Here is a 27,495-nt window from a genome sequence, read left to right as displayed (position 1 = left end):
ATTATTATTACTGCAGTTAAGGGCGCAATTGAAAGAGGCGCTGCCTCAACAATGTTTTTTAGTAACGCTTACTTAATGTTGCCTTAAGGAATTCTAGAAGTGCGCCCTTAACTGCAGTAATAATAGTCTCTGCCTACACACCAACGTCATTCTCTACTGACACAGTTGATCTTTCACTATGCTGTTTTAATAAGAACGGTGCTTACTGTCAGCAATATTGTCTTGTGTTAGCTGTGTAGAGGGTGGTAATAGGGTAACCTAGGGAGATTAAGATGCTGGTTGAGGAATATCATAAGCTTGTCTGAAGAGGTGGGTTTTCAGAGAATGCTTGAAGACTAGATGAAAGTCTTACTGTGCGAGGGAGGGAATTCCACAAAGTGGGTGCAGCCCGAATAAAGTCTTGTAACCGGGAATGGGAGGATGTGATGAGAGTGGAAGAGAGACGCAGATCTTGTGCAGAACGGAGGTGTCGAGTTGGGAGATGTTTTGAGACAAGTGAGGAGATGTATGTCGGTGCAATTTTGTTGATAGCCTTGTATGTTAGTAGAACAATTTTATATTGGATTCGTTGAAATACAGGCAACCAATGTAGGAGACTGACCGAGTGGCTCAGCAGAGGAAGAATGGTTTGTAAGGAATCTAGCCGCTGCTGTTCAAGTCTGATTTTGGGAAGACCAGTAAGGAGGGAATTGCAATAGTCGACGCGGGAGATGATGAGTGCATGAATTAATGTTTTTGCGGTGTCTTGTGTCAGATATGTGCGTATTCTGGAAATGTTCTTTAGGTGTATGTAACATGATTTAGATATAGAGTTGATGTGGGGAATAAACGACAGTTGTGAATCAAGGATTACACCTAGGCAATGAGTTTTTGGGGTTGGCTTTATGGTCATGTTATCAACAGAAATAGAAATGTCAGGCAGTAAGCTTCTGTTTTTGGGTGGGAATATTATTAATTCAGTTTTTGAAAGATTGAGTTTGAGTTGGCGAGAAGACATCCAAGATGAAATGGCAGAAAGACAGTCAGTAACGCGAGACAGCACAGTTGGTGAAAGATCAGGAGAGGATAGATAGATTTGTGTATCATCCGCATAGAGATGATACTGAAATTCAAAGGAGCTTATTACTTTTCCAAGAGAAGTGGTGTAGATAGAGAATAGCAGAGGGCCTAGCCTTGCGGTACTCCAACTGATAAAGGAAGCGGAGCAGAGGTGGATCCAGAGAAGTTAACACTGAAAGAGCAATTAGATAGGTAGGAAGAGAACCAGGATAGGACGGCACCTTTAAGACCTAGGGATTGTAGCGTTTGTATGAGGAGAGAGTGGTCAACAGTGTCAAATACAGCAGAGAGATGCAGGAGAATTAGAAGAGAGTAATAGCTTTTACTTATTGCTGTGATCAAATCATTGACAACCTTGGTCAGTGCAGTCTCTGGAGTGTTGAGAGACAAAGCCTGACTGAAGAGGATCCAATAGGCTGTTTGCTGTAAGAAAGTGTGTGAGACGAGTGTAGGCAATTCTCTTGAAGCTTGAGCCTTTGCAGATTTTTTTGTCTTGGTATAACAATACCATATTTTAATGTTGCAGACCAAACTCCTGTTTCCATAACTTCTGCCTTATGGTGATGGGTTATGGAAGGGAGGAACTCTCGTATCTGGCACAATAAAAAGTTGATTATTACATTTTGATACCTTCAAGCATATTATTTGCAGCATGTGTGGGGAAATGAAGAATAAAATCCATTAACGCTGCCCACATCCATGTGGAGCTGTTTGTTGTTAAGAAAGCACAAAATGTAACTGATGCAGTTTATTTTAACACATGGTCTGAATTCCTCTTTGATTACTTTTAATGAGTTTTGCTTCAGCATTTTTTCCCACCACTTAGGCAGCAGTTGCATGAGAGGAGATTTATCACACAGTCGAAATGAAGTATTTTTCTCTTTTGACTGAGTAAGTATGCAAGCAATAAACCGTGGCAGCTCGTGCTGTCAGCCAGTGTTCCTGCAGACTTACAGGGAATACAAAAACCTGCACCAAACCAATGAATATTTATGTTTGAATATAAATCAGCTGGACTAAAAATGGACAAAAACAATAGACTTTAGCTGCACACCTTCAGATTCATGCATATAAATTCTTCTGACCAATGGGAGATTCATAGTGCTTAATGGTTTTTGTTATTGGGTCCACATGGAGCATGATTAGTGAAATATATGCCTAGAAGGAACCTGCAAAACTTGAATAAAAAGAGTTCCTCACCTGAATAAATGTTGTAGTGAGTTTTGCAGCTGTAACTCCTCCCATTAATTTTAACACAATAGTGTCTTTTTATTTTAGTATTGTGAAGCTTCTACATTTCTCATCGTGAATTCAGTCATCTTCTGCTTTGCTACTTGTAAGCAATTCTAACATTAAAATATCTGATATCAAGGCCTATGAATGTGTTCCATAAAATATTAATGTATTTAAAGGGGAAGCCACACTTACAAGTTTTTAGGGTTGTACAGGCCAGTACATGGAGGCTGTCAAGTTTACTATCTATTCCAAGTACCCATATCTATTCTTGTTTTTCAAATGTTTTTGTGTTATTATCCTGGTCAATTAGTTAATGGTAATTGCAATAAGAAAGTAAGTGGGAAATTTGGGAGCAGAGAATTTTCAACTGGGTGAGTAGGGTCGTGTCAGAAGTTCTGAAGATTTTATAATGTGAGTAAAGAAACACTATATTGCCTTCTTTATTTTTGGTACGCTATATTAGACATATGAGCCCCTTGGATTCACATTAATAAATCTATATGTGGAGCATTCGGGACTTTGATCAGGTATCCTGTATAATGTAATTCATCTGCATGAGTACATGGATTGTTGAGGGCTTTTAATGCATATGCGCTGCGTTGCACTGGTATATGGTGAAATGCATGTGATGTATACCTTGATCACACCATGGATTAGGGAAGCCTATGGATAAAGCACCCTCAATAAATGTGAGCTTTCTTGGTGAACACTGTGCTCACCTTGCACACATGGAAATGCTACTGATTGTCCAGGCTGACATGATTCCACTACTACAGCTTGCAGTAGGTGGCTGCTGCTATAGAGTTATACTGGCCACTTATATTTACAGCTGTGTAGAATTTTCTATAGAAGGACCTATCTATGTGAAGTTCCCATGTTGGTTTATTACCCTAGTGTGTGGGAAGTTATTGTGGTAGTCAATTTAGACTGTAAAGTAGAACGGGCAGGGACTTGTGTAAATTATTGATATTCTCTTTACAGTGCTGCATCATATGGTGGGCTGTATAAATAAATGATAATTAAATTCCATATTAAATGGAAGACAGTTCTGTGCCCATATTTTTCGGTACTTTTTGGTACTTTTATTCTTAACTATATATTGTGGCCTAAACAGTAGGATTTCTCACCAAACCATTGATAAGTTTTATGTGCAGTGTCATGGTTAGCTCTTGAATTATTGTAAATAAGTACGGACTGTTGACAACTGCAATTTATAAAGAGTTAAATTAATTAACTGGCAGCTTCTGTGGTATGAGTGGTGATAAGTCACTCATTTACAGTAAAAACACAATCGGCTGAATAGGGGATAATTGCAAATATTGACTGCTACTTCTGCTTAGACCACAGATGCTACAGTGTGTACTAAAAAAAAATATTAAAAAGTATCGGTGTCCCCCCTTCCCAAAATGCTTAACCGGCGCTAGATATATATTGTGAAATCCAGCCCGACCTCTTAAAAAGATATGACCACTGCCTTTTATATAAAGATAACACAAATACAATTGTGCAGATGTGCACCCTCTCTCTGGACAGTAGAAATACCCCTGAAAATGCACCCGCTCTACCTTTTCTATCCTACTAAAATAATGTTGTTCCGTAAATGAAATCTCATTTTGGCACTGTTCTCCAAAAAGAGGTACAGCTGTGCATTGTACTTCAGTGGGAATGCCTTCACGCCACCTGTCCAATTATCTGCTCCTCCGCAAATGTTACCATTGTTCTCCACACACCTATGTGCCGTGGCGGAAATTTAGGCACGTTTGCGCAGAAAAAGCCATCCAGTGGTCCAAAGCTGTATTTGCATTGTGGTATCTCAGTTTTTCATAAAATATATGTGCAGTGTCTCAGTAATTGTGATTTAAGGTATGCCTGAAAAAAAAAGTTTATTTTAGAGACTTGGCATGTCTCTTCTTTTATGTTTATGAATATTTTTTTTTTTTATTAAGAACTCAAAACAAACATTGCTGACAAAATAGAAACATCTTTGAATAAGAAAATCAAAAAATAAAACAACATCCAGCAGCACATCATGTAGCAGAAAATGCTTATATTGAATAAGACATTGTATGGAGTTCAGAAATATTTTTCTTGTAAGAAATTAGCTTCTTAAAGTCCTGTTTTTAAATAATATTAAAGGAAAAAGGGAAGGATGGAAAGGGGGGAGCAGTGTGGGGATTATCAATGTGGGAAGCGCGAGACCTCTCATGACATACATGTGTCTCCTCTTAGTGCACTTAAGAGGTGGAAAATAAGTATTATGTTGTTGAAGACAAAGGCAAGGAAAACAAGTGGCTAACTTGTATGTGAAGTCTCAGAAGCTATTGTGGCTGAGCTTATAGAAAGAATATAAAATGGGATGAACTTCTAGAAAATAAAAATTGTTTCTGATGAAAGCTTTACCAACAAGCATACAACTTAAGGGCGGATTCAATTCAGCCAAATTGAATCTGCCCCTAAGTATTCATTATTTGTTTTATAATTTAAAATATTCAGCACTTACAGTATACACTAGTACTAAACTGGTTATGTTCAGATGACTATATAGACTATAATGCCTATCGTCATTAATTATGTAAATAAAAAAATCACCAATATAAACTACCCACAATACACAATCAGTAGTAAAGTTGGCACATTCAACTTGCTTGTCTTGTGCACTCCAGACTCTAGAATCTTCTGAAATATGGATGCATTCTTGCCCTTTGAGTGGTCCTTACCTCCCAATGCTACCCCTGTGTCCCCAACTGAAGCCTAACCCTGGCTTAAATGCATATGCTCCGGGCCATGAGCATGCTTACAAGAGCAGAGCATGGGCCAATGGCCCTACATCGCTGGTCACCTCTCTTGTCCGAGCCCTCCAACAGCAGTAGTTTATCACTTCTCTTCATCATACCATCTCTTGTCTTTGTTTAGCTGTGTGTGTGCAAGCATAGGGAAAAGGTCAACCGATAGATGACTACATTATATATTTAAATGTAATTTCTCTGAATTGTAACCTTACTTGTTTAAACAACTTCTGCTGTATAGTCACAGAACAATACATATCCCGAATTGCATCAGGAGGAAATCATCTGCTATCTGTCAAAAGGTAAACACAAAAAAGGACTAATCAGGCAAGTCCTGGGACTCCAAGGAAGGTAATTTCTGCCTTTAAATGCCAACTCCAAAGAACAGCAAATTGGCATTCACTACCCAGTGATAGCTGAAGTCAGGCTTGCGTTGAGGCCTCGGCCTCCTCCCTGACTGGAAAGGGACAGTCGGTCCCTGGAGGTACAGCCTTTGCCCTGATCTTCCTTTCCAGGTCTTGGGGAGCTGTGTGTCCAAAAGCAGAGTGACAGTGACTCAGGACCACTGCCTTGCTGGTAGCCTCAAAGGAGAGAGCTTGAATGGATAGACAGCAGTTCCCGAGAGGGTGAAGTGCAGGGGAGGGCTGGCAAGCTTTAGCCCGTGGGGAAAGACTCGACTCAGCAGCCTATTATAAATGAAAAAAATTCAGGTGACCCAGCCCAAGGTAGCCCACTATGGGACAGGCCCGGGGGGAAGATGCCCCCCAGGCCAGCCTGCCATTGGTGAGGTGTTTTCATTATACCTGTATGTTGTCTGTGCCAGACTGTAGTGTTACTTATTATTTAAATATATTTTATTGCTGTTTGGTGCGAACATTTTGTTAAATAAACTTATTTATTTTATTTCGGATATTTGCCTGCGTGATTTTGAACCCTGGTTAGGTACTGGGTAGGCCAGCTGTGCGGCACAGAGGGTTACATTAAACCGATATCGTCAACAGGTGCCATTGTAAGGAGATAATCAATGTTATTCACTTCACTTGTCTGTGGTTTTAATGTTGTTTCTGAATTTTTGTATATAAGCATATCATTTTCTTATGGCCTAAACCATAGATCAAGTCTCCAATGAAGTATACTTATTTCGCTGTCAGCATTACATATTTATGTATTATTTATATTTGTGTATATTCTGTCAGTTGAATTAATAAGGGACAAACAAAATTCCTTAATATACCTTAATGGCCACAAGCCACAAATTAAGAAGATATTTACTTGAATATAGTACCAAAGCCCTGCTTGTCATAAAAAATAAGAGCAAAGCCAACAGTATAAGTTTCACTTGGGTAGGATGCAATATAAAGTTATTCCTGGTAAACCAAATGTATGCATGTAGTTGAAAAATATAATCGTGAAAATGATGTGGCGGCTTTTTTTCTTCTTTTTTATTACATTGCGAGGAACTGCTTGGAAACTGTTTCAGGCACAAGGTGCTAGTTGGCTTTGTCAGCCAAATTAACTGGCTATTATGCCACCTTTTGGATGTGTGGCCAATTTAACAGAACATTTCTGAAGGAAGAAGCTTTGCGATACTTGTGAACTGGGGCCCTCCCCTGGGCTGCTCTGTAGCTGTGAATGAGGTTGGATGGGAAAGAGTTGTCATTTCACAAGTGAAAAATTTACTAGTAAATATTAAATACCTTTTTAAAACTGTAGGAAAAGCTGAATTAAATGTAAGAAAGGAGTATTATTTACTTTTCTTCATTTATTTTTTTGTTTTTGGAGCAATATATATATATATATATTTCTTTCCCTTCAGCAGCCTTTGGCGTGCAAAATACTTAATTTTTCATTACTGTTGTCACAGTTCAAAATTTCCATTATTTAACAAGGTTATTGAAAAATTGATGGTATGTTTGTACCAGAGAGACATCCTGTAGGCTACAGTGTTGATTTATGGCACTGGGTACACAGTTCTGTGCTGCTTTCTGCTATGGTGGGAGGCACTTTGTCGCTGTCCCAGTAGAGAAATCATACCAGTGATGTACCTTGCTCTCTAAGCTGAGTGGTGCACACTCTGTCTTCAAAATATGACTATGAATTATTCACTTCTCATCGTGTTTTGTGTGTGCATACACCAAGCATAATGCTGTTTATAATACTATGCTTTCTGCCACACTTGGGATTTTGATTTTAATTGTACCTACTTTTTTTTTTTTTTTTTTTTACTTCCCTTATAATACATGACACAAATGCCAGTCAGAAAATCAGGTCAGTACAGTTAGCATATATACAGTCTGATAATATTAATGGTCTGTCTAAAGCTTCTTTATTTTTCTTGTGGTATGTTTTAGTTATCTAAAATGCTTTGAGGTTTTCAATAATTTCATCTTCATTTTTTAACTTTGTGACATAGGGAAAATTTGGCCAATGGAGTTACGTACATTCCCTGAAAATTAAAGCTTTCTTAACACTGCTGTCAATCATCCTGGTTGAGAGCAAGGATTATAAAGTAATCTGGGGTGCTACCAATTGTAAGACCAGTCATTATACAATAGCCAACAAAGATCTTTCTAGCATAAACAATAATATTGATTCAGACTGTATTTCTGTCAGCACCATATTTCTTTATCTTGCCAATGTAAATTGAGAAATCATTGTTACAAATATTCATTGTTGCATTTTAAACTACTAAACCACTAAAAATATTTCTGTTTTTTTTGTAGAGGAACTGTATTGTCATGCCTTCCTTTGGCTGCTAGAGCTGTGTGTGTCTCTCCCTCCCTCCCGCTTGTCCCTCTCTCTCTCCCTCCCGCTTGTCCCTCTCTCCCTCCCACTTGTCCCTCCCTCCCTCCCACTTGTCCCTCCCTCCAGGTTGTCCCTCTCTCCCTCCCCCCCCCGCTTGTCCCTCCCTCCCCGCTTGTCCCTCTCTCCCTCCCCCCCGCTTGTCCCTCTCTCCCTCCCTCCCGCTTGTCCCTCCCTCCCTCCCCCTTGTCCCTCTCTCCCTCCCTCCCGCTTGTCCCTCTCTCCCTCCCCTCCCGCTTGTCCCTCTCTCCCTCCCCTCCCGCTTGTCCCTCTCTCCCTCCCCTCCGGCTTGTCCCTCTCTCCCTCCCCTCCGGCTTGTCCCTCTCTCCCTCCCCTCCCGCTTGTCCCTCTCTCCCTCCCCTCCCGCTTGTCCCTCTCTCCCTCCCCTCCCGCTTGTCCCTCTCTCCCTCCCCTCCCGCTTGTCCCTCTCTCCCTCCCCTCCCGCTTGTCCCTCTCTCCCTCCCTCCCGCTTGTCCCTCTCTCCCTCCCTCCCGCTTGTCCCTCTCTCTCTCCCTCCCGCTTGTCTCTCCCTCCCTCCCGCTTGTCCCTCTCTCCCTCCCTCCCGCTTGTCCCTCTCTCCCTCCCTCCCGCTTGTCCCTCTCTCCCTCCCGCTTGTCCCTCTCTCCCTCCCGCTTGTCCCTCTCTCCCTCCCACTTGTCCCTCCCTCCAGGTTGTCCCTCTCTCCCTCCCCCCCCGCTTGTCCCTCCCTCCCGCTTGTCCCTCTCTCCCTCCCCTCCCGCTTGTCCCTCTCTCCCTCCCCTCCCGCTTGTCCCTCTCTCCCTCCCCTCCCGCTTGTCCCTCTCTCCCTCCCCTCCCGCTTGTCCCTCTCTCCCTCCCCTCCCGCTTGTCCCTCTCTCCCTCCCCTCCCGCTTGTCCCTCTCTCCCTCCCCTCCCGCTTGTCCCTCTCTCCCTCCCCTCCCGCTTGTCCCTCTCTCCCTCTCCGCCCGCTTGTCCCTCTCACCCTCCCTCCCGCTTGTCCCTCTCACCCTCCCTCCCGCTTGTCCCTCTCACCCTCCCTCCCGCTTGTCCCTCTCACCCTCCCTCCCGCTTGTCCCTCTCACCCTCCCTCCCCGCTTGTCCCTCTCTCCCTCCCTCCCCGCTCTCCCTCCCTCCCCGCTTGTCCCTCTCTCCCTCCCTCCCCGCTTGTCCCTCTCTCCCTCCCTCCCCGCTTGTCCCTCTCTCCCTCCCTCCCCGCTTGTCCCTCTCTCCCTCCCTCCCCGCTTGTCCCTCTCTCCCTCCCTCCCCGCTTGTCCCTCTCTCCCTCCCTCCCCGCTTGTCCCTCTCTCCCTCCCTCCCCGCTTGTCCCTCTCTCCCTCCCTCCCCGCTTGTCCCTCTCTCCCTCCCTCCCCGCTTGTCCCTCTCTCCCTCCCTCCCCGCTTGTCCCTCTCTCCCTCCCTCCCGCTTGTCCCTCCCTCCCTCCCGCTTGTCCCTCCCTCCCTCCCGCTTGTCCCTCTCTCCCTTCCTCCCGCTTGTCCCTCCCTTCCTCCCGCTTGTCCCTCTCTCCCTCCCTCCCGCTTGTCCCTCTCTCCCTCCCCTCCCGCTTGTCCCTCTCTCCCTCCCCTCCCGCTTGTCCCTCTCTCCCTCCCCTCCCGCTTGTCCGTCCCTCCCTCCCTCCCTCCCCTCCCGCTTGTCCGTCCCTCCCTCCCTCCCCTCCCGCTTGTCCGTCCCTCCCTCCCTCCCCTCCCGCTTGTCCGTCCCTCCCTCCCTCCCTCCCCTCCCGCTTGTCCGTCCCTCCCTCCCTCCCCTCCCGCTTGTCCGTCCCTCCCCTCCCGCTTGTCCCTCCCTCCCCTCCCGCTTGTCCCTCCCTCCCCTCCCGCTTGTCCCTCCCTCCCCTCCCGCTTGTCCCTCCCTCCCTCCCCTCCCGCTTGTCCCTCCCTCCCTCCCCTCCCGCTTGTCCCTCCCTCCCTCCCCTCCCACTTGTCCCTCCCTCCCCTCCCACTTGTCCCTCCCTCCCTCCCTCCCCTCCCGCTTGTCCCTCCCTCCCCCTCCCTCCCTCCCCTCCCGCTTGTCCGTCCCTCCCTTCCTCCCTCCCCTCCCGCTTGTCCCTCCCTCCCTCCCTCCCCTCCCGCTTGTCCCTCCCTCCCCCCCCTCCCGCTTGTCCCTCCCTCCCCTCCCGCTTGTCCCTCCCTCCCCTCCCGCTTGTCCCTCCCTCCCCTCCCGCTTGTCCCTCCCTCCCCTCCCGCTTGTCCCTCCCCCCGCTTGTCCCTCCCTCCCGCTTGTCCCTCCCTCCCCGCTGTCCCTCTCTCCCTCCCTCCCCGCTGTCCCTCTCTCCCTCCCTCCCTCCCCGCTGTCCCTCTCTCCCTCCCTCCCTCCCTCCCCGCTGTCCCTCTCTCCCTCCCTCCCTCCCTCCCCGCTGTCCCTCTCTCCCTCCCTCCCTCCCTCCCCGCTGTCCCTCTCTCCCTCCCTCCCTCCCTCCCCGCTGTCCCTCTCTCCCTCCCTCCCCGCTGTCCCTCTCTCCCTCCCTCCCTCCCCGCTGTCCCTCTCTCCCTCCCTCCCTCCCCGCTGTCCCTCTCTCCCTCCCTCCCTCCCCGCTGTCCCTCTCTCCCTCCCGCTGTCCCTCTCTCCCTCCCGCTGTCCCTCTCTCCCTCCCGCTGTCCCTCTCTCCCTCCCGCTGTCCCTCTCTCCCTCCCGCTGTCCCTCTCTCCCTCCCTCCCGCTCTCTTTCTACCCCCGTCCGTCTTTCTCAACCCCCCTCCCTCTCTCACAACACCCCTCTCCTTCTCTCCTCTCCCTTGGTTCTCTCTCCCTCTCGCTCTCCCTCCCTCGGCTCTCTCTCCCTCCCGCCCTCTGTTCCTCCAGACCTTCCTCCCGATCGCCCCCCCTCTCTCTCTCACCCCCCCTCTCTCACCCCCACCCCCCCCTCTCCCTCCCCCTGTGCGCTCTCTCCCATCCCATTTGGTGATAAAGGGGTATTATAGGAGCTGTACAAAGGTGGATATAAAATAAATTGTGTTTGGGGGAATATTCCTCCTTTTTGCCCCTATAGGTTAACCTAGCAAACTGTACTGTCATTTTAACAGCAAATATAAAAGCTGAAAAGCTAAAGCAACACAGGCAATTTGCAGTCTTGCTGTTAAATTATTTGCAGTTAATCACATAATAAATTGCGAGGAAAAAATGCTGTTAAATTCAATATTATTTTATTAATGTTATTAATTTAATCAAATTAATTCTCCAACAAAAATCATTTCCTATATTCTTTATTTTAAGTCTGCAATTTCCTCATAGAATCACCTAAAACTAATCCTGCGAAGCTCTTGCAGTGAGATTACATTGAAACGTTTGGGCAGTGGAGATCAACCGACTACACAACAATTATACTTCGCCTCTGTAGTACAACTATTATGCAGTGAAACTTTATCCATAATGTTATTGAAAACACTATTTTTAGTTGTATAACTTTAATAACTTTGTTTTCAATGAGTCATGCCGCATAGTAGATTTTCAGTTGCAGTATAGTGAGCTTGTTTCATTAAGCTGCAGTTTGTTGAAATTTTAATGCATCACAAGAGCCTAAGCGATTCATTTTGTCAATAGCTTTTAATGAGGTATGCAATTAATCATTGACTCCATGGATTCAGGTCAGAAATGCTGAACAGAAATAGAGAATGCGAGGAGGTCTTTTTTTAATTTTTCGGAGTGGATAATCTCTTACGATTAATTGTTTAAAATTGCATACAAATCACATTTAGTCACACTATTTTCAGCTTTCAGAATAAAGAGCTAGACATAAAAGAATACAATGTATTTAAGCAATTTCACACATCCCCCTCTCTGCATTTTGTACTATCTCACAAAGGTTGAATCCATAAGAAAACTGTTCCCTTGGTGTTTTATGCTTTTTTAATGCTTCGAATTGTCTAAATGTACATTTTAGTATATAATAAAATGACAGTGTCTTTTATTTTGATATAGGAAATGTCATAGAAATTCTCATCATCATTTATCTACTATATAAATGCCTAGTTTATATATATATATATATATATATATATATATATATATATATATATAGCGCGCCACTAATTCTGCATCGTTGTACAGAGAACTCACTCACATCAGTCCCTGCCCCATTGGAGCTTACAGTCTAAATCCCCTAATATACACACACACACACACACACACACACACACCGAGAGAGACTAAGGGCAATTTAATAGCAGTCAATTAACCTACTAGTATGTTTTTGGAGTGTGGGGGGAAATCGGAGCACCCAGATTAAACCCACGCAAACACGGGTGGAACATACAAACTCCACACAGATAAGGCCATGGTCGGGAATCGAACTCGTGACCCCCAGTGCTGTGTGGCAGAAGTGCTAACCGCTAAGCCACTCTGCTGCCCTCTGTTGCTTTTCTAGAATTTCCTTTTCTCAGTTCAGGCAATTGTTTGGACAGTTATAGAAAAGCATAGTCATAAATACATTCAACGCTAGTAACATCATTTGAAAGCATGAGATGCCACACTTATCTATACAGCAGAGGATAGATAGACAGGCAAAGACCACCAGTTGCCAACCACTTGAAGTTGAAGACTGATGTACTGAATTACTATACACAAATATGTACTTCAACAAAGCACAAAATAGCATGTTTGTATTTGTAGTACACATATCAGTATAGCAGCATACACCTGCTTTTGCTTATGTCTGCCTTCTTCATAGATTGACTTGGTGAAGCTGTAGGTATTGTGGTCATTTTCACAATACATTACTTCTCAGAGTGTATGGTCAGTGCAAATTCAACCTGACAGCTTCTTTCAGCTCCCCGGGAATCTGGTGTTTACTGGTGTGTTTGAACAGATTTCAATTACATTAAAGCACTAGTGCTGTCAGATGTTGCTCATGACCACTATTTGAGGTATCTTATCTACTAAATGGTATAATATGAGAGATTTCCTTTTTCTTCTTTATTAGGGTTTTGGGTGATCTGATGCACTTGAAATTAATATGTCACTGTTTATCTGTGGTTGTGCATAGTTCTGTATTTATTTTTTTAATTATATTGAATGAATAAAAATATAGTGTTGGTTTAGATCCATGTTTGAAATTGCAGTTTTGCTGTGTCTGACTTGTGTATACTCACCACACTCTGAAAGCATCTATCTATATAGTAAATCGGATTGACCTTAGGGATAATAGGGTAGCAAAAACATACAATCCATTCATTCTCATTTACAGATGTAGCAAGCTTTAAATTGACAACAGGTAAGCCACTCTGCCAATAAAGCATAAAGGAGGGAATTCAATTGCCTGCAAAGTCCCATCTGAAGGCTCCACAGGATGTAAGAATACTAAAACATCACTGATAGAGGTGCATGGAAAAATCAGCAATATTTTAGATTCCGTAGGCGCACATCACGCAACAGGACTTCCGTCGGACTTGAATTCCCCCTTACGTCTCAATTATTAATATTATTGTAGATTTATTACATTTTATTACAATTGCATTTGCTTTTGCATGTAGTACCCTTTTCTACTACCAGCTGTTGTAGCGCTCAATGCCACAGTATGTATTACTAAGCTATATATATATTAAATAATAGTTTATATTTAACTAAATACAGTGTACAAAACTACTAAGTCCAAAATGTGCACCACTCTATGCTTTGTTTCCCCACAGATACTGATGCAGCAAGCTTTAATGTGACTCCCAGTGCATCATGATTTTAACACATCTGCAACATTTCTGAATAACAAATTCACATTGTAAGGCGCATATTCAATTGTTGAATATGCCCGCAGCGTTAAAACTATTACCGGTATTTACGCGCACTATTACCATAATGACGGTAATAATGCGCGGGGCGCGTTAAATTTGGCTGTAAGGCCAACAATTGAATATGCCCCTAACTCTAAATCAGCATTATTGTTTTTCATGCAGTACCAGTACTAGCCACTTGGATTACTAATACTTCACATTGGAAAATCCAATTCCCTGGAATAAATCAAAACAAAACAAGCACCATCCCCTTCCTACCAATAATTAATAACTTGCACCAGGCCTATAGCCAATTAAATATTGTAACCTAAAAGATAAGGGAGAAGGCTTCCAATAGTAATTCTAAGCAGCACAGTATTTGAGGAGGAAAGTGTACATCACACACTATTTTTTAATCAAAAATGTGAACTTTACAACCCTAATCTCATATTACATGATAATTGTTTAACGCTACACTCAAGTAGATAACATACTGTAATAGTGTACTAAATTATATTGTAGATTCTGGCATAAGATAACTCTACACTTAGGTAGATTACATACGGCTTGTCCAGCACAATTCAGTTCTATGTTAGTAGTGGGGTTCCATAAGGAGCAGTTGCGTTAGTCTTCTCTGGGTTGTTTTTAAAATTGCCCTTTTGTATTATGTTATATTTGCATGAAGATTCTCTATAGACTACTCAAGGAAAACATACCCTTTGTATCTAATAGTTTTAATACCATATGTTGTATTGAGAATACGTCTGATTGAAGACTTTGACAGGAAAGAGAATTTAGGAACAGAAAAATGGCTTTTTGGATGGATGTTTAGTCAGCCTACAAAAAGAACCTAACCATCTATCCAATACAAATGTCATGTACAAATGTCCATTGTTCTCATGGCAAATATACTATTCTGTACATGATAAAACCACTTCTGTACCTCTCACCAATTTCATAAGTCACATACTTGGGTATATTAAAATTTAGGGTTTAACCGTATAGTGCCACTCATAGAGAAACTCCATAACTTAAGAGGTCATTATGTCACCTTGCCCTCACTCCCATTGAAAGCACAAGGCTAACATGTAAAAAGTGATTGTGTGTTCTTGTCGACTTCAAGTTCCTAGTTAGACACATGGGGATCGCAATCTCATATATTTATTCTTGCCATGTATCACTGCGCTAGGTTGAAATATTCTTTTACGTTAGATTTGTGAAATGCCCAGTAGATTCTGCAAAAGGCTAAATAGACTCTTCTGGGGATTCATTTTTGTCTGTAAATCATTTTAACATCCTTTTGTAACACAACTGAACGGTTAATTTGTTTCACAGCTCACTAGCATCGTGATATTAGATATCAATATTTTTACAGCTCAATTGGAGTGCTAATTTTGTAGTCTCTTTGCAAGCATAAAATTTCTGAAATGGTCATTGTTGTAACAGCTTCACTGGTAGCTAAGTGAGCATGCAGTCAATAATGTCATTTCCAGATACATTTCATAACTCTCTGCAATGTCAAACATGTCTGTTAAGTTTCACTGGCATTTTTGCTTTCAGACACAATGTGAAACGGGCTACTGTTATGAATTTGCCTGATATGCTTCATTCTTTTTCTTATAATTATAGACCTAGAAGCCCTTTAATAGTGAACATATGTTATACATGTATAAGGTGTAACGGTTAAATCTTTTACCTTTAATGTAGCTATGGGATACCATGTTCATGGATACTTTCCATCCAAGGAATATACCTATTGGGTTCTTACTTTTTTGATCAATATTATAGCAATGTTAAGGAAGCACTAACTTCAAAATTAAAGGTAAAATGCAGATTTAAAGTTAAACTAACATTCCACAGCAGCTCAGTTAGAATTTTAAGTACTGGATTCATTACAGGCAGCTGAAACTTCTCCCACATCTTTAGGACAGTGCACTGATGTGTTGCTGTGGCATCAATAGCACTGTCTTTGTGAATGAATCAGCCAATCTGCGCAGTGTATTTCTGCATCCAATTATGCCGAGCTGTCAGTCACTGTCTGTTTATTAAGTTAAGAAAAGCACCTCTCCTAACATGGCAACATGCTCAAAAGAGTGAAAGGAGAGCTGGTTGGGCATTATTTAATCCATATTATTCAGCGCAGTAAAGTATAGCTTTTATTTATATTTAAATAGTGGCTTTGAGGTGCTTAAATAGATACACACTAGTTAGTGAATTTTGTTTGTGGTGGATATTTTGAAATAGATGATATTTTGGAATATAACCCTTATATGTTTTAGTAAATTACCAACCTAAAAGGGCCTCCTTTAGAGGTAGTAGTAAATCCAGCCAAAGAGTACACATTTGTACCTGGACAAAACATGTTGCAATACAAAGTTTGCAAATGCCTTTCTTTTTTTTTTTGCATGCACAGAAAGCGCTGCCTGCTTTTCATATAGCATATAAATGCTGGACTACTGCAGTTTGAGTTGAGTTAGGAAAGTACCACCTCGCAACCATTTATCTGTTTGCATGTTATATAATGCCCACCCCCCACATTGTTTTGCCAAGGAGAAAATATGATGGAGAAAACAAAAGCCAGATGGAGCAGAGCGCATTGTAGGGAGGTGCATCATAGGTAAGGATTACGTGGAGAATATGTGCAGTCTCTGTTATTTTTGATAAGTTCATCTGTGAATAGATGAGGATATTTGACTTCAATTAAATTAAGATTCTGTTTTTCAAATTCCCATCCAATAGAGCGGTTCAGTGTATTAAACTATATTTCAACTGTACACTACCTAATCTAAATTGTGGTTTCCTAAGGTTCCTTAGTAGACAACAAGACCACTTTGGCCGCTAGCATTATTTCTCAGTTATCAGTTACTCCTCAATGCTGTTGCTCTGTCTGTGTTATACTGTTTGTGAACGATGGAAACCACTATCTATACCAATCCTTTAGGATGGTTATTTTTTTTTTAGGTCTGTTCATTCATAGAATACACTCAGTGGCCCACTTTATTGGGTACATCTTTTTAGTACTGGGTAAGACCCATTTTTGCCCATAGAACAGCCTGAATGTTTTGTGAAATGTATTCAACAAGTTGCTGAAAACATTCCTTAGATATTCGGGTCTTTGTTGACATTATAATATCAAGCAGTTGCTGCAGAATTTGTTGGCTGCACATTCATGCTGCACAGTATTCTGACTAGAATTTTTTGCCAGATGGGTGGGGGCATTTGTAATACTTTGCAATAATGAAAAATTTTGGAGGTTATTGCCCACACCTGCCAGAACTGGTCAACTGGTGGTCAGTGGTCTAACACACACTGCTGGCTGTAGTGCTCACATAGTGCCATTTCTAAAAGGAGAAACAATGGTTTATTCTATTATAATAAGACTCTGTTGGGCTCCAATAGCCGGTTGGCAAGTAGTAAAAACAGCCGAGTGGAGCACCCGGGAAATAGGTGCTGGGGAGAACACTGCTGCAATTCTCTCATTTCACCACTTCCCAAAATTGCTCTGTTAGATTGAGATTTTACGACTCGAGAACAAATCTCAGGTAGTCATTTAAACAATGCTCAATTGATCTATTAAGGGGTCTAAGCTTGTAAGCTTGCGAGCAGGGTCCTCTTACCTCTCTGTATGTTTTACCCAGTATTGTTTTATTACCGTTTGTTCCCAATTGTAAAGTGCTACAGAATCTACTGGTGTTGCATAAATAAATGATGATGATGATGTATTCCAAGAATACAATGTTTTTCCAATCTTCAGCTGTCCAGTTTTGGTGAGCCTCTGCCCACTGTTTCCTCGGTTTCTTGTTCTAAGTTGACACCCATATTTTGAGGACATTGCTACCATGGGGATATGGAGGACTCATTGGAGTAGGTACTTAGTTTTAAATCTGTGAAAGCAGGTTGGTTAAGAAGCTCCTTCCCCCTCCATAACTCTCCACCAATAACTAACCATGTATTTTCCTAAGTGCCCTGGAGCAGGGATTTTTTTACACTAGCAGTAGAAGTTAATTTACTTTAATTTATTTTCACTTTATTTTTAATTAGCAGTAGATGGTCAGTTGTGCTGTAGGCACTGCTGTATTCAAGAGCAGGATGGCAGTCACCAGAATGGCCGCCTCAGATGCCATTTCTGCCGCTCTTACAAAGAGATAGCTCCTAGAGATAGAAGTCCGGTCTGGTTTTACACAAGGTGCCTGGCACTTATGAGCTGCTCCTATTACATCACTGTGCCCCTTGACTGCCACTGCTCCCAAAGTGCAGTGAATCAACTACGCAGCTCTCTACTCCCTCATCAAAGCTGAGATGGCGCTTGCAATCGGTCAGACTAGGTCACAATTAAGTAAACAGACAAATGGACTTTCAGATCTCTAATCCTGATGTGTAGCTTACGAGGCTAAGGACCCAAATCTACACACGTATGAGATGTGGACGCAGCCAAGATGGTAGAACCAGCCTGGTCGAGGGTTTAGGTTAATCCATCCCGGAATTGACATGGGTTGTGGGGCGTCCTTAGGAGATAGGTGACAATATCCCTCCTAACCCCCCTTAGAGATTGGTTAACCCCCCTTCACAGGCAGGGCTACCTCAAAAGGAAAGATTATTCCTCTTACAGACTGTGTGTGAAACAGTTGGGATTAGCTGTTTGACATAGGATCCATATTAGCCCTAAAAGAAGAGATACTATTTCTTTCCCATCTTCACCACAAGCCTGGCAAACACCTGATAGAAGATTTCAAGAATCTTGTGGGTTTCGCCTTAACTACTCCTTCAGGAAAATTCCGCCAAGAGTGCATGCCCCCATTGCCCGCCTTTCAAAAGCTTCCCCAATTCTGATTTTAACAGCTGATTCTTTAAAAGACAGCACAGGTAGGAAATGTGATTTGATTTTCAAGTCTTTTTTTTTTTTTTTTTTTTTGCAGCGGTCACACCGCTTAGACCCATGCTAGTGACTGATTGTGAAAGCAAAACAGTAGAGAAGTTAACTGAGCAGATTATTGAGGGTTTACAATCTAATACCCCAAAATCAGATTTGTTGTCCTTGATGGACCAAGCTTCAGAGTGTTTGGGTGATGCAGGTCTTATCATATCCAGAATCTCAACTTGGTGGTTGCAGCCAGGCACTCGTTTTGGCTTAAGTCCTGTGAGGCAGAAGCAGCTCCAAACAGTCTCTAAAAGCCTTATCTTTTAAAGCGGAGTGTTCTTTTGATCCAGAATTTGACAGGATTTTCTCTCAAGTCACTGGGAGAAAGTGCTCTTTCCTCCATGTAAATGCTCGCAAACTTAAGGCACAATGATTTCAGTTGTTTCGCTTTTCTGAGGCAAACGAAAAGTACCTTTCTCAAAGGGCCATTCATTTGCCTATGGGATGGTAACCAACTTGGTCAGGCAAGCATCCAAACCCACTAAAAAGCATAGCAGAAGACTGGCTTCTTCTTCTAGCAAAGCCTGTGGTGGGAGCCCGCCTCTTGCTTTTTTAGTACCATAGATCAGACCTTATTTGGTCATATGGCTCAAAGGCATCATAGAAAGAAGTTATAACATAGACTTCATGGCACCCACACATAGGCATTTTTTCTCCACAGCCCTTGAAAGAGATGGGACAAGGAGGCCATTTAATCCCTTTTGTTACCGAATAATTGCCCCAGACCCAAAAGAGCAAGAGGTTTGTACGATCACTCAAACACAATGCCATGGATGTAGTGTACCACCAAGACCCTCTTAGTAATGAAGACTGCAGATAGTGCACTGGATAGAAAGATATATCCCAGCAAGTGCACCAATTCCTTTTTGTTTTTTTTGTTTTTTTTTGTTTGCTGTTATTTTTAGATATTATCTAAGTGGGAGAAGGTAAAATATATGTGTATAATATAGATAGAATGCAACAGAATAATAAGAATATTTAGTTAGGCATAGCAGGGATTCTATAATAATATAATTACTGGGCAGGTGCCAGCCATTATAAAAATGTAAATAAATTAAAAACTGACCACACACACAATGCTATTGTGTTACTGCAGGCGCCAACATGCACTGACATCCTATGACTATTATTGTGCTTTTGGATGCTGGCACTTATAGAAGTACAACTGCCAATTTGGCACACAGGGGTGCCATGCTTGCATTTGTGGTACCACAATAAAATAAGAAATACAGTGCCTACTGTATAAAATAAAAAATCCTAAAATAAATACTTAAAATACACCATGTTTACAAAAAAGTCGCCTTTTGGACATCCAGGCTCATCCGAAGTAATTGGAAAATTAGATGAACTCTGGTGATCCACGACCAATAAATAGCAGGGCAGTGTAACGTCCGTAACTATCGTCACCAATAATGATTTTCCGATGCGACTGTTGTGGTTCCAAACCACAAAGATTTTATTTGCAAAATATATTACAGGGCAAAGTTTATATGTATACGCATGCGCTTGTTAGCACTAACACAAGCTTCTATCAGAGTGTTCTGGTTTCCAAAACCAGAAGTGAACAATTTATACACACTACAGTTGTAAAAAGCAGTGACATCACAAAGATACACAGTTACAGTATTAAGGTCTTCATTCGTAGGTTGAAGGGTCTTGACCTCCCAGGAAATCGACATGGCATTGGGGGAGTCCTCTGGTCATTGTTATTTGAGATTGCCAGGTGTCCTCCAGATTCCCGCCTCTAGATCTGTATAAACTGTTTTTTATGATATCTGTGAATTGGCTATTTGGTGTATGAAAAAGTGATATTTATAACTAGCGTTCACAAAGTGTGAACGCTACATAAATAATAAAAGTTGTCATGCAGTTGCGAACAGAATGATACCAAACTGTAATTTGTATGTTGTAAACAGTATTTAGCCTTTTTATCCATTTATATTTTCTTTTAACTAAATAGATTAAACTTATTTGCATGTTGTTATTTGCAATAATAATTATTCAATTGCATACTATTTGCATCACAACTGATATTAGTGTTCAGAAAATATTGATTTCCACCTTCATCCGATTATTAAACTTCAACAGTAGCCAATCATTGATAAATATACCTACCCGCATCTATAACTTCGGGTGCCAGTGCCAGAGACTACAGCTAGTTACTTACTGTGGCTGGTTAACCAATGCTTCTCAAGGTATAAGACTTCTGACTGTCTACTAATGAGAACAAACAAAAAGTAATTCTACCGCACCAGAGGCACTATTTTTTTCAACACAGGTGAATTATTACTGTTAAACACTGTTACAAGTATCCGTTTGTTTTGTTTTTTAAACTTAATAAATGTATGATCTGGTGATTTAGGAAGGTGCTATCACATAACAAAGATAGATTTATAAACAGAATAGTACGCCAAGCGTTTATGTGTAAAGTGTATATAATGATGTATTGAGAACTGATATGGATCCACACTAAATAAAATCTCAACTTCATTCATAATTCATTTAAAATAATCATATTGTAACATTCCAATTAAAATAAAATGTTAGTGTCATAGTTAAAATGTGTAATATGTAGTAAGTTAAAAATCTGCTGAGACTTATGTAAATATTACTAAATTATTCTGTATAGTCTTTTATAGTACATCCTAATAGCATAAGATTCATTATGATCACATTGTTAAGTGAAAAGGTTATCTATATATAGTTCTTAAGCTCCTAATGTTTCTTTATGTATTTATCCTTTCTTGGTGTGTATTCAGTACTACGGAGTCTTCCCGTTTAACTATCACTAAGCAGAAAACTTTTTTTTTATTGCTCAGATATAGATCCCCACGTATTTAGGTTTATTATAGTGCCATAGGAAAGGGTTTTGGTTAATTTGTACACTTGCAGGTTTAGAAACAATCTTTGTACTTTGAATTCTCAAATATATCTCCAAATATATTAAGGGATATTACTATGCACTCTTAGTAAGTTATCTTTATATGTTGCTTATCTTAAGTAACAAATTGCATGTAGTTGTTAAAAACTGTATACTAGTCAACCAACTGCATGTAACTGTTTCACTTTTAAATACACAATAATTTAGTGATATTTACATGATTTCCGTGTGTGATTTTTAATTCACTGCATATCACACATTTTAACTATTTTGCAGTTTTTATTTTAATTGAATTGTTACTATATTATATTTTAAATGACTGCTAAATAAAGTTGTGATTTTATATTTTGAGGATCCAACTCCGATCTCGATGAATCAATTTAGATAATTATATTCCACCTTCTTGTGCACTACACAAAATCACTTGTTTCTCTACTCTGTTTATGGGTCTGCTAGTGAGGACAGCTTATTGATACAATGCGTGGTATTCCAGTGCTTGGAATTATCTTTTTGGTCAGTGTTATTTTAACAGGGTTTTAAAGTATAACATTAACATGTACTTAGCTATAATCTAATTAATTTAAAAGGTTAATACAATCATCACTGAGCATTTCCTAACATTCAATCCTTTTAGATGCTGGAGAAATTGAAAGACAGGTGGCTGCATACTGGTTTATGGGCGAATTTAGAAAGGTTCAAGACAGTCATTAAAGAACCACAAGGCGGAGATAAAGCTGACTTTGATAAATTGCTGCAGATGTATTATGATGCAATACGTTTTAAGAGAGAGAAAGGTAAGTGTAACAAGGTAAACCTGACCAGATGCATATTTTCTGTGCATTTGCAAAACAGTAAAAAAAAAATTGTATAATAAAAATACTCAAGCAAATGCAGAAATAAGTGGCAGTAATGAAACTGAGATTTTGTTAATGGCCAATAATATAGTTAGTTGACCATATATAAAAACTGAACTTCTTGAGAACTTATGGCAGGACCTCAAAGATTTAGTAAACATGATTTCCCAGATATAACTCTCTCCAAACTTCTCCTTTTATGTTCTCTCTCAACCAGTACCTGAGAGCTTTAAATGGAAAGAAACCTGTCCTTTATGATATGTCACTCCCAATTATTTCTGCAATAGGTCTTCTAATAAATGATTGCTTTTAATGTGGCCCATTTGTATGTTGTTGTTTGTTTGTTTTTAAAATTTGATGATGCATTTTAATATCACTTAGCCTCTTCCTATATGTGTTAAAACTTTATACTATAGTTCTCTATATATTTTAGTGAGAATGAGTTTGTTTATATTTTTTAGGTTATTAGTGACTGTACTTACCGTACTGAAGCTTATTCATATTCAGTTATTATGCTTTAGAATCTTAGGAAATGCTCTATAATAGGGAAGATGAATTTACAGTCAATCTGCATAGTATAATATTTTAATCAGCATATTTTGTTAAAACATCTTGCACATAACACTCATATTTTTATGATGACAATGTTTTGCCAAATTCTAAAGCAAACTTAATAAGAAAGTACATTTTATTTACCGATACTACACCAATTTCTTATCCAAAATTAATTCTGGGGCAACATACAATAAGTATAATTACTAGGCTGTACTACTTTTGGCTATAAGAACCACAGACAATAGACGAGGCATACTGTCAGCCAAGTTCTGATGGTTCCAGAAAGCATTTGGTCCCAAAAGTACAAAAAACTGTTTTGACTTCACATTGGCAAATGGTTGGATTTTTTATATTTTTTTACCACCTCATGCTGCAGGTGCTAAATTAAATTAAGGTCTGTGGAGTGAAAGACCATTTTAAGACCATTATCCCTTGGGGGATAATCGTACAGACTTTTTCTCCATATATGTCGTGTGCTTCAAATCTTTTGTCCTCTAAAAAATACAATTTGCTTCCCAATTGTGTTTTTTCACTGATGGCATTAAGTTTATTTCCTAAATACCTTTCTAAATTACTTTTATCATCATTCCCTCAATAAATTTGAGGTTGTCATCTTTGCTACCATGCAGCCTCAGACCTGCATTTTGGTCCAGAGCCTCCACTTTTTTCTTCTTCACAGTTTGCATTTACTTGGACTTCAGAGTGTGCTGAGCAAACATTTTTCTTCACATCTCTGTCCACATTGCTGGTTTGTCTTTCACAACTGTTCCCAACTGCATCTTCCCCATGTTGCCAGCTTTGAAAGTATTTCCCAGTGTTATCAATAATAAAATTAGGAATTGTAGTGTGCTGATGCACTGTGGGTTTTTCTTCTTTGGAAAAGATAATAACAGATGCCTCTCACTAAACCATCTCGTTGGTTTTCTTTTTTTTTTTTTTAGCTGTTAATAACATGTTAAAAGCTAACTAGCTGGTGCAAATTCATTATGCTTATTAGTTTAGGTGATTAAAAAAATAACATGGTGACTCAGGATTTGTACAATTATATTCTCCTATATCTTCAAATATTTTTATTAATTTTTCTGTGGCATTTGGTAAAAGAAAACCTAATGCGACACCTTTTCTGCATTGCTAAGCAATAAGAAATAACAAAGCTCTGACAGTCTTCCTACTTCTGTTATAGTGAATAAGGAAGGGAGGGTGGTGTGAGAGCTTAGGCTCCTGTATTTTTAAACAAAATTGACACATCAGCTGAACTCTTCAAACACAACCGGATATGTTTTTGAAACCACGAACCGAGATACTGTCACCAGGCTGGAATTTGCTGGGGTTTTTTTTAATTAATTTATATAGCATGTTATTCACTATGTATTAGTTAAGTTAATTGTCAGGATGATGAGCTGTGTTATAAGGAGGAGAGAGCATAGGGAATTAGAGGACAGATGGACTGGGCGATAGGTTCTAAATGTTCTCTTATGTTTCTTTTTAATACCAATACAATGCAAATCATCTTAAGAGTTGTTGTGGCCACAATACTAAGATTCGGATTCCCATAGCTATCTCTATTTTTGGCAAAATATGACAAGGTGGAACATTGAGTAGATCTGGAATTTGGCTTTTGGGCCAAACAACTGGCTTGCATGGGACATAATTGCACAGTCAGGTGATGGAGGAGGGTTCAGCAATTAATTATACATTTTCTGAATGGTCTTGCACCCTCAGACTTTTTAGGTACACATGCTCCTCTCCTTTGTTTTAAAGGTTGAATATTATTTAACAATGGACAACTTTTTGCTTGTTTGTGTTTCAGATGGTGCGCTCCTGATTGCTGTTTGCAGAGGCAAAGTTAGTGAAGGGCTGGACTTCTCTGATGACAATGCCCGAGCTGTTATTACAGTAGGAATTCCTTTTCCAAATGTAAAGGATCTACAAGTAAGTTTGATTTAATTTGAACTACAAATAAAAGCACTTGCATTATTTTGATTATATATAGATTATATATTATATATATTTTTTTTAATCAAAGGTTATATTTAATAATTTGGCAGAGGTTTGATGACTATTAGTGAGATTCCAGGAAATCAGACATAACAAAAACAGTGCAAACATATATTGTAATATTCATATTGCAGTGGAAATATCAGTCAATACCAGTGAGAAAAGTGAAACACAGAAATATCAAATAACTGCATAAAACTTTACTAACAACAATAGTATTCCAAAACATAAAAAGGCATGTGTAAAACTGACAACTTGTTAAACACAAAAAAATAGCAATATACATTGTTAGATATGTAAGTATTTAGAAGACCAATGAGCTCAGAGGATCATCTGGGGAAAAAGATGACGTAAGACAAAATGACTATCAATATCCTTTGTACAGTTAGAGCTTAGTAAGTGTTGAACTTGTTAGTAGATGAGTGGCACTAGCTGGGGGATATACATTATACTGCTGGAGTTATCTTGAAAAGGCAGTGAGGTTCAAACTAAAGTTGGTATAATTGATATTGGCACAATGGTATTAGTTTTACAGGGGTCCTATTGTGTGTTGTGGTTTGCAATGGGAGATTCTATTTGCAATATATGGGTAGCATTTGGGTTTGTCTGCAATATATGGCTGGCAAAGGTGAGGAGAGATATCAGGACAGGTGGTATACACTAATTGGTCACTTTATTATGTACACATTTTTATTACAGATTTTATATCATTACACCTGTAAGTTGATACTTCAGGGTAAACAATGATAATGCTGTAGTACACACATTATGTCTATACAAAAATAAGTCTGTTGATGAAATGTAATTAAATGATCAAAAAAAAGAGGATAAAAAACATAAACTAAAATGTACAGTATCTTTTTTTTTTCTAACCCAAACCTGTAGACCTTCACATCAAACTAGGGAGTGTCCATTACTTTGTGCTGAAGGGCTGATTGATAATCTTGACCTCAGCTCGGATTTCCTGGTTGCTACATTGGCTTCCCGTGGCCTTCTGAATTAAATTTAAACTCCTCACTCCAGGGGCGGATCTAGAAAGTGGTTGTACCCCTGGCGATCTAGGGGGGAGCGATTTAGGCCCCGCCCCCTTTCTGACTTCTGAGGCTGACGGCGGCTGCACACTATGTGCAGGTCCGCTCGGCAGTGACAGGCAGGGAGAGTGTGCTGCCCGGCTGCTCTGATTGTGTTTAAAACACAATCAGAGCAGCCAGGCAGCACACTGTCACTGCCCAGCGGACCTGCACATAGCATTCAGCCGTCAGCAGCAAGCCCCCGCTAGATTGCCCCGATCCCTCCCCCCCTGGATCCGCCACTGTCTCACTCCTGCCTACAGGTCTTCCACCAGGCTACTCCCCAGCTTTGGAACAATCTCCCATGCCCTATGAGATTAGTCTTTACTCTCCAAGGCTTCAGCATGCCCTTAAATCTCATTTCATTATTCAAGTCTATCAGCCTAAATCCCTAGTCTTGGCTTTACACCCTCACTCTTCCAATCGATACCACCCTATTTGTGTCTACCCCTTTCCTTTAGGGTGTGCGCTCTCGAACAGAGCCCTCTTTCCTTGTGTTTTTCTTCTACTATTACATCACCCACTGTACCTCTAGGCCTGCTTACACAGTGTGAAACACATTTAAACATATCTGATCGCTGTTTTTACTTTTATACCCAATAAGGAAAGCAATCAATTCTGTCCAGTGTCTAAAATTTTTTTCCTAGTGCCTTGAGTTTTCAGTTAGCTGGTGAAATATCAGAGGTATTTCGGATTGTTCAAAACACATTTTACTCCTATAATTCCTGCAGTATTTTAGTTTCAGAAAATCACAAATTCCACTTATAGAAATGTCCTAACTTTTTTTTTTTTTTTAATACCACAAGTCCTCAGGTAACCTCAAAAGTTGTTGTGCTACAGGTAATTGACTTCAGGTCTCCCATTGCATATTTATATTTTATTATGCTGTTGTGTTTGTCATTTATTTATCATGTCTGAAGACTGATTTTATTCTGACATGATTAGTTGTTTCACCCGGTGTGTCTGATTAAAGGAAGAAAAGGAAGTTTCCATCTGTCTAAAAATAGACGTGATCAAAATGGTGCCAAGTGACAGGCAGCGTAATATATATGCTGTAGTTTTGTGCTGGTTCTCTACCTATCAAGCCACAATTATTAAAGAAAAATGTTGGCTAGCATATCTATAGCTGGAATTGTCTTATTTTCCCAACAGTATGCAAATTATGCTGTAGAAATGTTACCAAGAAATTATTTATTTAAAAAGAAATGTGCATATGCAATTTAAAAAGCAAAATAAGTGTCTGTTTTTCTATATAAGGCAGTGTATTACTGAGCTGGATAGTATACATGGAACAGCTGTTTGTTTGTTACTAAATATGTCCACTATGCTCTTATTCACTCCTCTTCAGCAGGTTGTCATGTCTGGAGGGAGTTATTCTTAAACAGAGCAGATAGAGGTGATTGACAGCCTGGCAACCTTACTTTTCACAAATGCAGTGTGTGGATGGGCGATTCATGCATAGGGGTAAGAACAGTGATGTCACATTAACTCAACTGATTACAACTTCAGTTGTTTTACCTGTGTCAGATCCTGTCAGGACACTGTCCTAAAGATGTGGAACAGCTTCAGTGGTCTGTAATGGAGTGTAGAGATAACACTTAATTTTTAATGTAAGGTTTACACTAGACTATGAATTTT

At 40.5% G+C, this 27,495-nt stretch overlaps 1 protein-coding gene across 1 annotated transcript in view; it reads left to right on the top strand.

The window, feature by feature from the left end:
• LOC142109665 (Fanconi anemia group J protein homolog) overlaps positions 1–27,495 on the top strand; it is a 195,754-nt gene that overhangs the window by 134,969 nt on the left and 33,290 nt on the right. Inside the window, exons 15-16 of the mRNA XM_075193731.1 lie at positions 22,015–22,174; positions 24,600–24,721. Coding sequence (XP_075049832.1) covers positions 22,015–22,174; positions 24,600–24,721 — 282 coding nt within the window. The remainder of the gene's footprint in view (positions 1–22,014; positions 22,175–24,599; positions 24,722–27,495) is intronic.

Source organism: Mixophyes fleayi (genome assembly GCF_038048845.1).
Source record: "Mixophyes fleayi isolate aMixFle1 chromosome 2 unlocalized genomic scaffold, aMixFle1.hap1 SUPER_2_unloc_7, whole genome shotgun sequence".
NCBI classification, from domain to species: Eukaryota; Metazoa; Chordata; class Amphibia; order Anura; family Limnodynastidae; genus Mixophyes; species Mixophyes fleayi.
Note: the sequence above shows the minus strand (reverse complement) of the source record. Positions and strands in the feature narration are given on the sequence as shown.